Source organism: Chionomys nivalis, chromosome 6 (assembly GCF_950005125.1).
Source record: "Chionomys nivalis chromosome 6, mChiNiv1.1, whole genome shotgun sequence".
Taxonomy (NCBI): domain Eukaryota; kingdom Metazoa; phylum Chordata; class Mammalia; order Rodentia; family Cricetidae; genus Chionomys; species Chionomys nivalis.
In genome coordinates this window covers 52,814,946-52,831,527 of record NC_080091.1, presented here as the reverse complement: position 1 = coordinate 52,831,527, position 16,582 = coordinate 52,814,946, and the positions used below count along the sequence as shown (strand labels likewise).

The following is a 16,582-nucleotide window of genomic DNA, read 5'->3' as shown; positions in this document are numbered from 1 at the left end:
TTGTTCCCTAAGGATTATTCATCCTCCTTTCTTACAGCACTCAGGGCTACCTTCCCATAGGTGGTACTGTCCATTGTGATCTGGGCCCTCCCGTCAATCAAAAATCGAGAACATGTACTACAAGTTTGTCCACAGGTCAATATTGTGTTTTTTTTTCTCAACTGAGATTCTTTTTTCTTAAATGACTTCAACTTGTGTTAAGTTGACATAAAACTAGCCAGAACAGTTTCCTAGTCTAGCTTCAGCCCATATGCGTGAAGCATAAGCTCTAGTATGGCAGACCTTGTCTGCTTTATCTGAAACTACATGAAATGTCAGCCATCTTTTCTAGGAATTGATAGGAGACAGAAAACAGAAATCATCTGTTAAATGACTGTGAGTACCCAAAGAGGGTTAAGAAAGAAAATAGCTTCTACACTTTTATAGCTTCCTCTCCTTTATGTAATATCTCACATAAAACTTCATATATATTTTTATAGCTTATATGCTTTTACAGACATCACTTCAGAAATAGTGGTCAGTACATGAGGCAGATGATGCCATAAAGTTCAAGATCCTTATGTCCTGAATTCATTTCAAGTCTTTTAATCATTTCTCCAGATGAAAATGTTCCTGACAAAGAATATCATCCATTAAAAAAAAAATGCCCAGAGTAACTTTAAAGCAAGAGATGTTCTTTTACTGTTTAGAAGCAATTTTAGTCTATGGTCAGAAAAAATTTTCAAGATTGAGGGGGTTATTATTCCTGATCACATTTTTAAATTGGTTGCATTCCAGTTCCTTGATGGTGTTTCACTCATGCTAGGAATATTTAAGAACTTTATGTATTAAATTACAAATGAGCATTATTGTATCTGACCATTTTAATTTTGTATTTTTAAAAACTGAATTCTATCACAGAAGTTGGAGGATAGTATTTTTTATTAAAAATGAGTGTTGTGGTTATCGGCTTATAAATCAGGAGCACTTTTTAATATGAATAATTGTCCTTGATTTGTGTGATTTGCAAATAATTTTCCGGCTGCGGGATTTTCTCCCTTTCATGCTCATGATTGGAAGGCAATTAAAATATGACCCCTGTGAAGCTAACACTGCTCAACTCACACAGAAATGGAACTTTATTTTGTGACCTTATAATCAGGAAGGATAAAAATGTCACGTGAAAACCATTATGATGTCTCTTTTTTCTTTTAAAAAGGAGCAAAATGTCAAAACCCTAGTTAATATTTTTAAACATATATGATGAATAGTCCTGAAAATAAGGCTTCAAGACTTTGCAGTCCTCAGGTAGAGGCAATCTGTGACTGAACGGTGTCTGTATCATCAGTAAATACCTCAGTATTAACTGTCCAGCATTGGGTCCTGTTTCTTTGTTTTTCAGCCTTATATACAGCTATAAACTAGGGAACACAGGGATTCAAATCACTTGTATAGATGAGGGAGATTTTACATATAAAACTCTTAGCATAGGTTCTGCTTTACAATAAGCAATCTGCAAACACTAGTCATTAGGATGCTGTTTATCTAGTGTATCAAGTGGAAATCTTGTTATATTTGTAGATGACTCCTTGCATAAAGAATGATTCAATACATCTGAAGAAGGAAACAACTCATAGGAACCCATGAATATTTTACAATGGTTATTTAATATTCATATAATACAACTAAAGTAATTATAAATATGTGCAGAAATACGATTGGATGGTCACACCCGGAATAGTGTATGTGTGTGTGTGTGTGTGTGTGTGTGCGCGCGCGCGCGTTCACACACACACACGAGTGTTTTAAAAAGAGACGAATCCCTCATACAGTAGAGATCAAGTATTAATATTCTGCCCAGACAATGACATTTCCTTGATCTGAATTGTTGCTAGTTCTGGATAGCTGGCTCTAGTAAAGGCAGTGAGACCCAAAGAAGACCCATTGTATGAGCTCTGTTGCATCTCATAATTCCTTTTGGTAGGGGGATTTAATTGAATATTCATTTTCCCTAGCAAAGAGTATGTTATTTTATTTATCTCTTTTCTGCAGCCTCCCGATGTGACAGTATGTTAATTTCAAAGCAATTTTTTTTTTTTGTTAACATAAAGGTATAAGTTGCCTTTCTGGTTCATTTCATGCCATTGTATCAAGTTCATAATGAAACACCTGCAAAGTGAGGTAGTTTCTAAGAAAACAGCCAAGCTGTTAATGAAGTAGATATCTTTTAATTTACAAACATCAGTAGTGCAACCGATATTAGTCTGGAGAAGGACAAAGCATAATTCTCATTGTTAAAAAGGGTTTTTCTTTTAAAGAAACATCTGCATCTTCACAGGGCACCCTGGAATGTTCATGAAGGAAGAGCACAGTCTACTATAAAACATTATCAACTCTACATTGTAATTTAGAAGCAAACTTGTTAACATGGGAGCAGTAAGGTAATCAAGGAGCTTTATTATTGGAGAAAAATTACAGTTTTTGACATAACAGTCTTTCTTCTTCCCCCTCCCCCAAAGCATGGCAGGGAAATATCTATTAATTGATTTGTAAACCATCTACTTCCTATTGTCTGTTGCTACAGATAATTTCCTTCTTCCTGTGAGGACACGTGGTAGATGGGTGCACTTGCTGTCTCTACTCACAGCCTTTGCAAACCCTCTGTAAGTGTCTAGAAAGAGACCACAGGTCAGTGACATCAGTCTTTAGATGTCAAGGTCAGCCAAAAGAACAACATATACCTATCCCAAGATAACAAAATAACCTCCTATGTTAGTTCTATTGCCAAAAAATCCTGATTTTCTTTAAGTTTGAAAATGTACAAAAATATCAGGATAATTATAAATTAATATATATTAAAGCATCGAGAAACAGTCCAAAGTGATGACCTAAATCATTAAGTACAATGTACTTTAATACAATAAATATTCCTCGTTGAAAACGAATACTGTATAGGGCTATTTAGAACTCATAGAAACAAAAATTCATATTATTACTAATTTTTTATTTATCAATAATCTATTGGTTCTTTATCATCTGCTTTATCATTTATATTACAAAAATTTAATACTGGAAAGTGGTAGATAAACACCTTCATGTGCTGTTTCTGCTGATATGCTATCATTGCCAAAGACAATAAAATACATCTCAACACTCCACACCCATTTCTTTCCTGAATGAAACCCAGATGTCAGGACACTCTCTATCTTGCACAAAATATTTCTCATCCCTTGGCTCTATCTACAGATTCTGGATTTCCATTCCCCTGCCTCAGAGTCTCATTGAGATGCTTGTGCTTGAAGTGTTCTTGTGAACTGCACTGATGGGAAGGGGGAGCATGGGGTTTATGCCCTGGGCAATCACCTGTGAGTGTACAGTCCCGTTTTAGGCCCTTGTATATGTGCTTCTGCTAGTATTAGCATGTTCCAGGGATGGCTCCGTGTTGCAGTGGTCCCCACCGCTGCACTAATGCCTCCAAGTGTGGCTTTTCTTCACACTTCTCCAGTGTAGGGGAAGCTTTAGTACGAGCGTGTCTTTTATTATTATTTTTCCAAATGCAGACAAGTCTTTATTATCATAATAAAAATAAGTCTGTTCTGTATTTTACAATATATTTCAAATATTTCCATTATGAAGCATGAATTAGTCCAACATGGTCAAGAAGTGTACAACCTTCGCCCAAGATGGAGGCTGCCAGAAAGGCAATTAGGAGGCACACCGTGCGCAGCCGCACTTCACCACCTTCTCTACCTCGTCCACAAATGAGGATCCATCTGTGCATTCAAAGGAGTATTTCCGCCTCTTGCTCCTCAGAGGTCCACAGCACTGCCCACCAGTACACCCGCCTTTACATTCCAAGCGAGATACTTTCTTTGTTGTCTGACAGGCAGCGTAACCCTGCTGCTTCTGGTAATAATCTCTTACCCGTTCCCCTCGACAAGAAATTTCTAGAAAACAAAGAGATAAGAGCACTTTTAAAGACAGACACTGTAGGTTTGGTAGAGTGATGGAAAGAAAGTCAAGATCTCCATTTTGTCACTGGCCTTCCTTCCACTTAGTGACTGCCATTTTTAGTGTGATGCTTGAGGTCCATTTATGGACTGATGGCATGATCTAGTCTAACTTGAAAATGTATCTTTTAGGCCTCTATTTCCAGCAAAGCATATACTATATATGTAGACAATAAATATAACATGTTTGTTCTGACAAGAAAATTGGATTCCTAAATCCTTTCCTTTATTGCAAAAAAAAAAAAAAAAAAAAAAAGGAAAAAAAATACACATCTTCTGTTTCTATAGGGCTAACAGCTGGTTTTGTTTACCACAGGGAGCAGTTTCATAGAGAATGCAATTTAATTTATTAGGCCCAGAATTTAATATTATCCAATATGTTACTTAATACAAGTAACATTCCACTAACTTCATAAATTACGCTAGTATGAAGTAGTTCAAAAAAGAGCCATCTGCTAAAGGCTCCCGCAGGCACGTTCATCGTATTGTCTGATGCACCGAAATCGGTGCCAGCTGGAGGCCAGGCAAGTTCGGATCTTGGGAACAAAGCAGGGAGAGGTGGCCTGAAAACTCAGCCGGCTTCCATCCCTCTCACCTGCATAATTTACTGTGATAAATCAGTCGAATCTAAGGTCAAAGTTGATTCTGTACTGAAACCAGAGCAGAGTCACCACCTCAGTGTTCTCTGTGTCTGAGGCTGCATTAGTAATACGTGTGGGTAAGGGGGTCGGGTGGTGGCTGAAGGTGAGTTGGGCAGCTGTGCTCTGAAGAAGGGAAAAGGAGACTTTCCCTAGCGATAAGATGTCTGATGGCCATGGAAGGACATTACGGTGGGTGTTTAACGCTTTTCACAGTCAGTAACTGCATCATACCACGTGAGAACCAATCAACAACAGTAGGCACAAGTCACGCCCAGCCCAAGTGTTTCCTGGCTGCACTCTGTCCCCTTCACCAGGGATGAAGTTGACATCACTCGTCACTCCTCGCGCGCGCGCGCGTAGCTCACCTCTGTCACAGCTGTCCCCGGTGTATCCGCTGTTGCACTCACAGTAGGGCTGCCCGAGGCCAGAGAGCCTGCACTTTCCATGGGTGCACTTGATCATCTGGCAGGGGTTAAACAGGTCTTCTTCTTCGTCACAAAGGACACCGCCATGGCCCTCCAGGCACTTACAGCTGTAGGAGAAGGCATTGATGGGCAAGCAGGTGCCATGTACGCATCTACAGTGAAGGAGAAACAGAGCAACGAAAATCAGGTTGATAAACGCTTTCAGAAGGTATGGTGGTTAGGAAAAAAATGTCTGAATACAGAGGACAGAATTCTGATGTACTGATTTCTCTAAGACCCCTGCCCATGCCCTACCAACCTCCTGCCTTCTCTTAGATTTGTTTTGAGAATTTAACATATGCACTGAGTACCAAGCCTCTGGAACTTACTTGTTTCCCAGGCAGGGGTCATTGGTTCGCTGGTCACAGAGAGGCCCCATCCACCCTTCCTCACATTCACAGGTGAAGCCTGATTGGCTGCTGGGCTGGCACGTGCCGTGGGCACACACTTTCTTGTGGCATGGCTCACAGCCAGGCAGAATTCCGGTTTGCATGGGCACTTTCCGGAAGTCCTGCAGCTCACTGTTGATGTAAAGGTTCCGAATACAGCCATGGAAGCTGGTGCCGTTCTGCCCCGGGGCCTGGCGCAGTGATGCCACGTTGTTCTTCCCAGGCATGCCTAGGAAGAAACAGCATGCCAGTTTAGAATCTTTACAGGCTCCTTGGTCATTCGCTAGGGAGAAATATTGAAGTTCATCAGTCCATTTCTATTAAATTGGAATATGTGTGCTCCCATGAGGAGGGAGAGAAAAGCTGGACATCTTGTTTTGCATTTTGGTAATCTGTAGGAAGTTATTCTAACTTTTAACTAAAATAAACCTATTTTATAGTGTTAAATTTTTAACTGGTAAATTTGTTTCAAACAAATTAGTAATATAAATGAAATTATATATATATATATATATATATATATATATATATATATATGGCTGATTGCCTAATCTTCTTAATCCTGGATCCCAGGTTCAGTCTACAAAGACACTGGGAGTGAAAACAGGGGCTCAAGAACCCACCTCAAACTTGTGAAATTCTAACTTAGCAACTAACTCAGCACCTCAGGAACAGTGTCCCTGCTAACTTGAGCATGTCTCTGCCTGAAGAGTTCATTGTTGCTTTAATCAGAGTAACACCTCATTCATACCATGAAATTTTTATGTCAATTAATAATAATAATAGAGAATACATTGCATCACAAACAGCATTTGTAATCTTGGAGCATATACCCCAGAAGTGACAGTCATCTGGTAACTGCCATTTTGGCAAAGTTGAAGAATCTTTCCATGGCCCGATCCAGACCCTGAAATAGTTCCTCGACAGTACTTTCCACAGACGAGCTTCTAGGACAATAGATGAGGTGAGGGGTGGAATTTGGAAGCCTCTGCGCTAATGACTTTCCTCTCAGTGCTCATGATTCAACTGTGCAGGGAGTTTGATCTGAACTACTGATTGGGATTATAAACTGGGTTCCACTCTCCAGGGGACTATTACACTCTGGGGTTCTCGTTCTGTGCTATCATTACCTTTCCTAGACAAAAGGTCTCGTTTGAGTCCTAACAGGCACCAAAATCAGTCTTCTAGGTATACAAAGCCACTAGTCTAGAGGTCGAGTCTCTATCCTGGTTAAGTGGTTAATCTTCATTAACAAGTTATCATGATTTGTAATCACTGTGTATCTGAGTTTCTTTTCTTGATACTGTTGTAAAATTCCCCGACAAAAGCAACCCAAGGAAGAAGGACTTATTTCAACTTTCAGTTCAAGAGTACAGTCCATCACGGCAACAAAGTCTATACATCACAGCAGAGATGGAGGCAAGCCAGAACTCAGCTCACTTTATACATGTTAAGAGTCCTGAATCCCCACCCAGGGAATGGTGACGCTCTTACTAAGATGGGTCGTTACACTTCAATTTTCTTAATCCTCACATCTGTGCTCAAAGGCTAAATAATCCTTCACTGGGAAATACAACTCAGGATATATGCAGAAAGGTTTAACACAACAAGGAGACAGATGGTGAACGTGGCTGTTAAAGAATCAGGGGCTTACATCTAAGGCTCAATACAAAGAAGAAACACCATTGAATGTTCGCATTCACCTCACTGCTACCTGACTGTGTCAATGTGACCAGCTGCTTCATACTTCATGACTTCCCTACTAAGATGCACTGTACTCTCAGATTCTAAAACAGAATAAATCCTCTCTTCTTGAAATTTACTTATTTACTGACACTACAAGGAGAAAAATTACTTAGGGAGTATACCCTGGCTAGTTATTTTCCTGTTCTGGGACTCAGTTGCCTCACTGAAGAAGCTAGCCAAGAGCAGTCATTCGTTAGCTTCACACAAGTGTTTGTTCAAAGAGCATCTTTCTGTCCCCCCCATCCTGAGATGCTGATCTTAGGTGGAAGAGGACAAGCACAAAATTCTAAATGCCAATATGCAACACAGGTGATTCTGATGCGGGGGCACACGGCCACACTAGACCAGGTCCTGGGTTCTTTGTCTTTAATTTAAAGATCTATGTCTGGCCATGGGGAGTGTACTACCACACCAAGCTGGAGGCAGGCAGTTGACCATTTCCAGAAGTGTACCACTGCCAGGAAATACTTTCCTGTGGGGAAAGTCTTTCTAAATTGTGTTTACCCATCACAAACATGACCCTCGTGTTGGGTCATTTCTTAAAACAGTTAAAAATGAACCTCTTCCACGGCTATTTTTAATGCCCATTTTGATGGAGATACAACGTTTATTTGTGCACGTATCCAGATTAAACTGAGATTGGCAAAGTTCCTCAGCAGGGAGAAGCAATGAATGAACTTGTTTCATTTTGTCCCAAAACTTACAACCGCAGATGGTGTAGTTTTGATGGTAAAAAAAGAAAATCTATAAAACAACACAGCTACACACCATATACAGACTCAGCTTTCAATAGCATATAAAATCAAGACCTTTTCTCAATTATTTTTGGACCTGAGGATTGGAGCCATACACCTTCCACTAACATACTAACCACATGTTCTACCTTGAATTACCCCTGTAACCAAGAACTATTCTAGGCAGAACTTTCAAATGCAGAGTTAGAGCACTGGTTTTTAGCTGATAAACAGAAGCAGATCTTTATTTATTGAAGCTGTAATTTACAACACAGCAGAAGATGGCTTGGAACCATAAATACCATTGCTTCAGTCAAACCTGGTAATTCAAGATTTTGCTTCTTAAGACATTTTTGCATTTTGTGGACTTATAGTTGGAAATAAATCAGTCCATCAATCAATCAGTAAATAACTTAGTAAATGGATTTTTTTAAAGCACCTTTGCAACCTTTTTCTGTTTTAAAATGACTCTAAGGGGAAGAGTATCATTATTGAAAACTTCTGTCCAAAGGTAACACTATTTTGGTAATATATGTCTAGACACCTATATCTTCGTCTTACCCACTCTCCTGACAGTTATAATAAGTGTTCTAGTTCAATTATTAGATGGAAAACATTAACATTCTTCTGGTTTATGTTACATAAAGACAATATCACAGATAATCAGTAATGTAGGAGCATGCTTAGCTGCATTACCAGTTTGCATTTTTCCCAGAGAATGCTTCTGTAAAGGACCAATGTTTAGGATATATGAGGGTACTCTCCTCAGGCACAGCTCTGGCTTTAACTAGACTTAACCTTGTTTTCATTTTGTTGACTCAGTTCTTCTGCCTCTGCCATGTGACAGACAGACTGTGGTATTCTGGGTTCCTTGCATTTTACAGTCAGAACCACCACTGAGACCACAATCTGGGGAAGAAGTAGATGGGCTGAGTGTGTTCTTGGGCAGTAAGGCTAACACCAAGGTGTTGTCCCTTAGGCCTGAATACTCAGAGGTGCTTCTGGATTCTTCTGAGACCTCCAGTCTGGGAGAATTAGCACTTTTCAATTGGGAGTTTAATTTTCCCCCATTTAAAAAAATGTTCTGTCTCAAACAATTTTATCTGTTTTTTTTTTTTTTTAAAAAAAAAAAAAACTAAAGACCATATTCTAGAAGCATTAGAGCATCAGCTCTTAAAACATTCATTGAAATATTTTTGAATAAAAAAACCATAAATTCAAGTCAAGGACAAATTCAGAAGGAAAGGCAAAACCGTATTACTTAAGCCATTTTGTTTGCTGATTTTTGTGAAAAAGTAAGTGGCAACGCAGGCTGCATTGGGGTCAGAAAGGCCTGGATGTAAATAATTGTCTACCATAATTTAGCTTTGTAAATTTGGAAAAGCTTTATAAAATTCTTGAAGCTGTCCCCCTGGGACTGTGCAAAAGAGAAAATAGTGTTTACCTTCTGGTTTTACTTCAATTTCCTCTGAAAATGAAAGGTTGCACCACTAAAACCAGTGGCACATAAATAAAAAACATTATTTAAAAGAGAAGCAAACACTATGTTGGTTACAGCAAATGCTTAAAATACATAACTCATCCCTTTTACATCGTGGTTGACCCTCAAGGCTGACTTTTCACACTGCAAGGCAACTCTGTTCCCTGCAGGATAGGTGAAAATAGAAATTTAAGCCAGAGGCAATCTCAGAATGGAGAGGGGAGGTGACACAAAGTCCCACCCATATCCTAGGAGCTGTTGACGATAATTTGTACTGGAAGAGGGAAGTCTTATTGAAGTGATACTCCAGGTTAGTTGAGCAAACTCCAGTAGATGTTGTCACACACTGAACAACTGTGGGCAGCTCAAACTGTACTGTGTTTTGCTTTTGTTGCTTAAAGAAAAAAAAAGACACAGATGTGTGTGGCTAGCAAAAGCATGATAGATTTATAAGGAAAAGAGGGAGGGAGGGATACAACCAAAACTCATCATTTCAAATAACTAATTTTTAAAAAAGTATCTCATAATACTCATAGTTCTGTGTCCTATATACTGGTGAGGTCAGTTAGTTTGCCGAGTATAGTCAGTCTTCAAGATGTCAATTGTAATGTCACATCAGTGACTCAGAAATGTGTCTGTATGCTTCATGATGCTGGGACCAGAAGTGACATTTATTTTTCAATTTTGTGACACATCATCCATTAACGTGGTTCTCAGGATATAGTAGATACCCTATCAGCATTGATAGAATTGAATGAAAGGTGCAGAATTTTTCCTAACCTTTTATAGCAGCATCAATATTCTATGATTTTTTAATTATTGAAATTATTGAAAATGGAAATATTCTGAATTTAAGTCACAATTACAAAAAATAGTTTCATAGAAGATTTGGAAGGATTAAAACATAAAACAAAGAAAATCAGCCTACAAACCACAATCTCAGAGAACGTAGACTACAATGAGGACCCTAAAAGAGACTTACATAGATCTAATTTACATGGGAAGTAGAAAAACACAGGATCTCCGGAGTAAATTGGGACCATGGGGACTTTGGGAGAGGGTTGAAGGGAGGGGAGCAGAGAAAGATGTAGAGCTCAATAAAAATCAATAAAAACAAGATAATTGAAGAGCACCTTGAAGTTAGTCTTTTGTAGAGACTGAGAACATCATAAAAACACTTATCCTGAGGTATGTTGATTTGTTTAGAGGCTTTAGTTACCTGTTAAATAAGTTAATTTTATGACATTATGATTTAATTTATTGTATTTCAATTCAATATCACATGCCTTATTGTTTTTTTTTCGTGAATTTTGCAATTCTGCCTCTAATTCATACTTTTTCTTCCAGACACAGACAATGGTAGGTTTATTCTTTATAGGTTTTTCTCCCCTGGACTTCTTTATCTCTCCTTCTTTCTTTGCCTCTGTCTCTCTTCCCTAACTGTATTCTTATTGCTTAGTGTAACACTGTCCCCCATTCCTAGCATCGGTCCACCTTGCCAAGGTCTTCTCTTTTTCCTTCACTGTGAAAGCCTATCTAAGCAAATATACTTCCTACTAGTCTGATAAACTCTTTCAATGTGAGCTGCTGATTATTTCATTGACTTTCAATGACAATTGATCTACCAGTTGAACTTTGATGAACTTCCAGAAATATCAGTATGGCAACATTGGGTTGAGCTGATATTATCTGCATCATTAAGGGAGCTGGACTGGAGATTCCTCCTTCCTACTTTGTACTGAACTTGTTTAATCATGTGTGTGTGTGTGTTCAGGTACATGAACACATGTGTATGTACATGTGTGTGTGTGGAGGCTAGAAAACAACTTCTGGTATCCTTTCTCGGGATCTCTCTTTCTTTTGAAATAGGTTCTTCCATTCCCCTGGATCTCACGGAGTTGGATAGGTAGGCAAACAGATCTACTATGCCCTAAGGATCTGCTTGTCAAACTCTTCAGCACTGAAATTGTAAACAAACCACAATGCCTGGCATTTTACATGGGTTCTGGGTATTTAACTCAGGTTCTTGAGAACTTCATACACTGAGGTGGCTCCCCAGTCTTATTTTATAATTTTCTAACTTAATCACTAACCAATTTTCTGTTTCTGTCTGCAGACAGTAATAAAATTAAATGACAGTATATATAAATTACCTAGCTAGCATGACATAGATGAAGAACTAATGTCCTTCTCTGACCGATGACATACTGAGTTAGACCCAGAACCAGGATGACTGAATGGTCCCTTAAGAGACACTTCCATCTCATCCAATTACAATGACTGATCAGTGTCAATGATCATGGCACCAGGCACCAGTAACTTCAGATTTGATCTATAATGAGAAGCACAGATTTGGAAGACCACTGGATTTGGAAGGAAGTTCACCTCCTACGTAAAGTGGGGAGTCAAAATTCAGAGTAGATTGTTTTGACAAGTTGGTGATGACTTTGGGGCTTCCTCCATCCACGGAGAGGGACAGACTCGAATCCAGGGTCAGTAGCTCCACAATGTGGAAGTTTCCATCATTGATTGTCTCCACACTGCAATGGAAAAAAATAAATATAACTTGAAACATAGTTCAAATGCAAACTTCAATAAACCCAGCTTCAGAAGAGGCATGCAGAGTAGACATTAAAGATATTGCCTTTTAAAGGCTATTCTGAAGGAGATAAAATTAATTTTGATTTCTTAGGATCTGGACACAATAAATCTGTCCTCTCACAGAGAGAACTGGAAAAAGAGTATGTTCTTTACGCAACCACATCACTACATTTGTTTGTCTTACTTTCAAAGGACATAAAAGTTCCATTTACCAAGAGACAGTCTGTGACTCCAAACGGTATTAAAAAGAAGCCTAAACTTCCTCTACAGGATCTACAGGATTGCTGGCTTTTGCAGTGTGACACCGTACATTAGCACCTATCAGAGTTAAGATGCTGAAGAATACAAGAACCAACATGATAGGATCTCTGCACTTTTTTCACATTTGATAAATTGAAAATATACTTTCCTTTCTTAGAGGGATGCTCCCTGAGCTGTATTACTGTGAAGAAATCATTGTTCAATTGAGAGCTGGGATTAATACGTTAAATAAGCTTAACATAGTCAATATGACAGTTTTATTTATTTATTTTTTGCTGTGGGGTAATACCATTGTGCTGTGGGAAGCTGTATAGCTAGCAACTACCCACCTACTGGAGCGTGACCTCATAGTCTATTTACCTGGATGCAGAAGCGCGTCTGGCCCCCCTTTTCCTCTCTGCTTCCCCTTGGGTCCTGTTTGCTGTTTGGTTTGCTTTAGATCTGATCTACATCCATCGTTCAAGCAGAGAATCCTGACTTTGTAAGTTTTACCTTTTAATAAACATTGGTCTATTTTTCTTAGCTAGTGTGGGATTTTTATATATATGTATGTATATATATATATATATACACACACACATATATATAAGTGTCCAATCTCTCTGCATTCACTATTCTACACTGTAAAGATTTGTCACTTATATTGGTTTAATAAAATGCTGACTGGCCAGTAACCAGGCAGGAAGAATAGGCAGGACAGCCAGACTAGGAGAATTCTGGGAAGAGGAAAGGCAGAGAGAGTCACCAGCCAGATGCAGAGAAAGCAAGATGAGAATGCCTCACTGAGAAAAGGTAGCAAGCCACATGGCTAAACATAGACAAGAATTATAGGTTAATTTAAGTTTTAAGAGCTAGTTAAAAATAAGCCTGAGCTAATAAACAAAAAAGTTTGTAATTAATATAAGCCTCTCTTTGTTTCTTTGGCACTGAATGGTTGTGGGACCAGGCAGGACAGAAATTTCCATTTACACGTTTTCTTTTTAAAATGATTTTGAAAATGTAACATAATTGTATCATTTTCCCCCTACCTTTCTGTCCTCCAACCTTTATTATGTACACTGATTTGCTGTTTTAATTTGACTCTCTTTTCTTTATTTGTTGTCACACCTACACCCACACAACAGACCCACACTCACACCCACACAACAGACCCACACTCACACCCACACAACAGACCCACACTCACACCCACACAACAGACCCACACTCACACCCACAACCACTATCACTTTTTCCTTCTAAAAACCTTTGAGATAATTTATACAAATTCATGACATGCATAGAAGTAGAAATACTAAGGAATGGATGCTAACAGACAATGAAGATTAAGACATAAGATTAAGTTTGATTCAAATTTTTAATAGATACTATATGGGTTTTTAACTGTGTTAAACTATACATAACTTTGGTTTTAAACTGGCCTAAAATCTTAGCAGGGTAAATGCTCACTGCCATGTTAGGAACACTTCCACAATTCAACACATAGGCAAAAGATGTCATAAAAGAAGCTGGGTTAAACCAATAAATACTGAACATTAAAGACCTAATATACTGTAATACTGTCTAAAATGGCTGAGGAAAGGTTCAAACATGTGTGGGGTGTGATAGAGACACAATTTGTGAATGTGAATGCATAACACTGGCTGCAAAAATGATTGCTTCATTTTTTGGCACTAATATTTAAATTTTCAAAAGTTCAAGCATAGAAACTAACAGAAAAATGCACCAATATTTCTGCATGTTTTCACCAACAGAATCTAATCATACCCCACTGTTTGTTGACCAAAACTAAAATGGTTTTATCTGAGGGAAGTTTAAAATACTGTTCAGAAATGTGAGGATGTTTGAAATATTTGGTAGAGCAGTGACAACTTCCCTTAACTGTGGCTTTGGAGGTGGTTCAATGAGCAAACCCATTGTATAAGTGTAAAGACACAAATTCACATCCACCGTGTCCACTTAAGAGCTAGGGGGTACAATGTATGTCTGTAACCCCAATACTGAAGGAGTGGACACAGCTGGATCCTTAAGTCACTTTGGCTAAAATGCTTAGATAAATCCATGAGCTACGTACATACATACAGTTCAGTGAAAGAGGCAGAGTGTCATGGAGGAATTAATCTTTTGCGTCCATAAGCAAAGATGCACACACATGAGCATACACTTGCAAATAGCACACCTCTCCCCCCTCTCTCTCACACACACAAATCATTCAAAAAGAGTTCACATTGGCAGGGGGTTTTGATACATTGTCTCACATATCACTTAAAAAATAAAGCATGTCTAACCTACATGGGAAGTAGACAAGATCTCCTAAACAAACTGGGACCATGGGGACCATGGGAGAGGGTTAACGGGGAGGGGAGAGGAAGGGAGGAGAGCAGAGAAAAATGTATAGCTCAAAAAAAAAATCAATAGAAAATAAATAAATATGTGGGTTAAGGGATGGAATAATACATCATCAAAAGTATTTGTTGCCAAAGCCTGATGACCTGAATTTTATTCCCAGAAACTGGGAACTGACTCCTGAATGTTTCCCTCTGACTTCCTGCTATGACATACATGTGCATGCACGCATGCCTGAGTGGGGACCCACATAGACACACAGAGTAAATAAAGTAAAAATAAGGGCATGACGATATTTTTACTTCGACACCTTTAATTATCTCATCGTTCAACAATATTAAAATCAGCAAAGGAGGTAATTTATTGCCTAAATAAAGTTTGCAGTATAAAATATGAGCTTCTTCCTTCATGCGTTTTGGACACAGGACCTAGAAAATCTAATGTCTATGAACTGTAGCAACAGCCAGCATGATTGAAACAGTGGCACATGTGTATCTTCGTGGTATCTTCAACAGCTCTCTAATTGAACTTGAGGTCCCCCAAACGAGAGGGAAATGATGCCCGGTATTGGAAATCTAGCAAACTACCCAGGTCCTGTGACATCTTAGACCCAACAGGAGAATTTACAACTACCACTTTCCTGTACCAGCACAATCCCTAACTACATTCTAAATACTTATTCTTACACACACAGATAAATGTAACTTCCACCTCTTACCACATACTTTTCTCTCGGCAACCGATAGGCTATTATAAAAACTACAACTCGTCCAAATGCAAAGAAGTGTTGCCGCAGTACCCAGAAAACCGATCCATCTACAACACTATACCTAAGACTTGGGAGCATTGCAGAGGAGGAACAGAAAGATTATAAACCAGAGGAACAGCACTGTGTCTCCTACAAATGATAGGACTATACAAATAGACATGCTAATTAGAAGAAGAAAACCTTACAGGGCCATAGCCTTGTATAAAGAACTGTAGGCAACTAAAGAATGCTGAGAGCAGGAGCAATAACCTTCCCTAGCAAAGACCTTTGCAATTGGTTATTCCATACCACTTTGTTATTCTGAAATCATGTACATACAAGAAATGTACCTACATTTTACACACTGTGCATGTTGTACTTACATATTTAGGAGTGAAAAATGTATCAACTATAAAGAAATAGAGAAAACAGGAGTTTGAAAGAGAGAAAGAAATACTACATGGGAGGGGTTGGAGACAGGAAAAGAAAGGAAGCAAATGATGTCATTTTATTCTTCTACACCCCGTTAAAGATTTATTATTTTATGTATATGCTTGTTTTTCCTATGTGTAAATCTGTGCACACATCTTCTTAATATATGCAAAGGTCAGAAGAAGGCATTGAATTCCCTAGAACTGGAGCTTTTGATAATTATATTTTAATTTCAAATGATAAAAAGTAATTAAGAAAATGACCCTCTTCCAAAGAGATTTATTGAGTTTTACTGTAAACACTTGGTTAAACTGAGATACATTTGGATTGGAGTTCTGCTTTTGTTTTATTAAATGTTTGAGTAGTTATTTTATTAAATCTTTCATAAATTATTTTATGGCAACACACTTCAGTTCTCTCTGGCTAATGCTATAAATATTTCCCCATTTCACAGTTAGTTTTGCTTCAAGAAGAAGTCATTTTAAAAGCAGGCACCGCATAACAAGTTAAATGTCAGTTATTAGTTTCAATACGTTCATCAGCAACATCATACAATATATTCTCAACTTCTAAGCAAAAGTTTGATTTAGTTCATTTTCATATATCACTTGCAAGAAAATGCCAAAAATCAACAAAAACGTAACCTCTTTGAGGTATATCTCATCCAGGGTTCCAAAAGTTACAAATTGAAGTACTAAAGTATAGATAAACATAACAAAGTTCGTAGATACACAGAGTGAAGGTCATATCC

The 16,582-nt window shown here is 38.3% G+C and overlaps 1 protein-coding gene across 5 annotated transcripts in view; it reads right to left on the bottom strand.

Annotated features, from left to right (window-relative positions):
• Positions 1-2,031: 2,031 nt before the first annotated feature.
• The window catches only part of Slit2 (slit guidance ligand 2), a 344,943-nt gene continuing 330,392 nt past the window's right edge, over positions 2,032-16,582 (bottom strand). For all 5 annotated transcript variants that reach the window (XM_057771564.1, XM_057771568.1, XM_057771566.1 and 2 more), the window contains 4 exons: positions 11,829-11,983; positions 5,424-5,712; positions 4,996-5,207; positions 2,032-3,926 (listed from right to left, as the gene is read on the bottom strand). In XM_057771564.1, the coding sequence (XP_057627547.1) occupies positions 3,685-3,926; positions 4,996-5,207; positions 5,424-5,712; positions 11,829-11,983 (898 nt within the window). In that variant the 3' untranslated portion in view covers positions 2,032-3,684. The remainder of the gene's footprint in view (positions 3,927-4,995; positions 5,208-5,423; positions 5,713-11,828; positions 11,984-16,582) is intronic.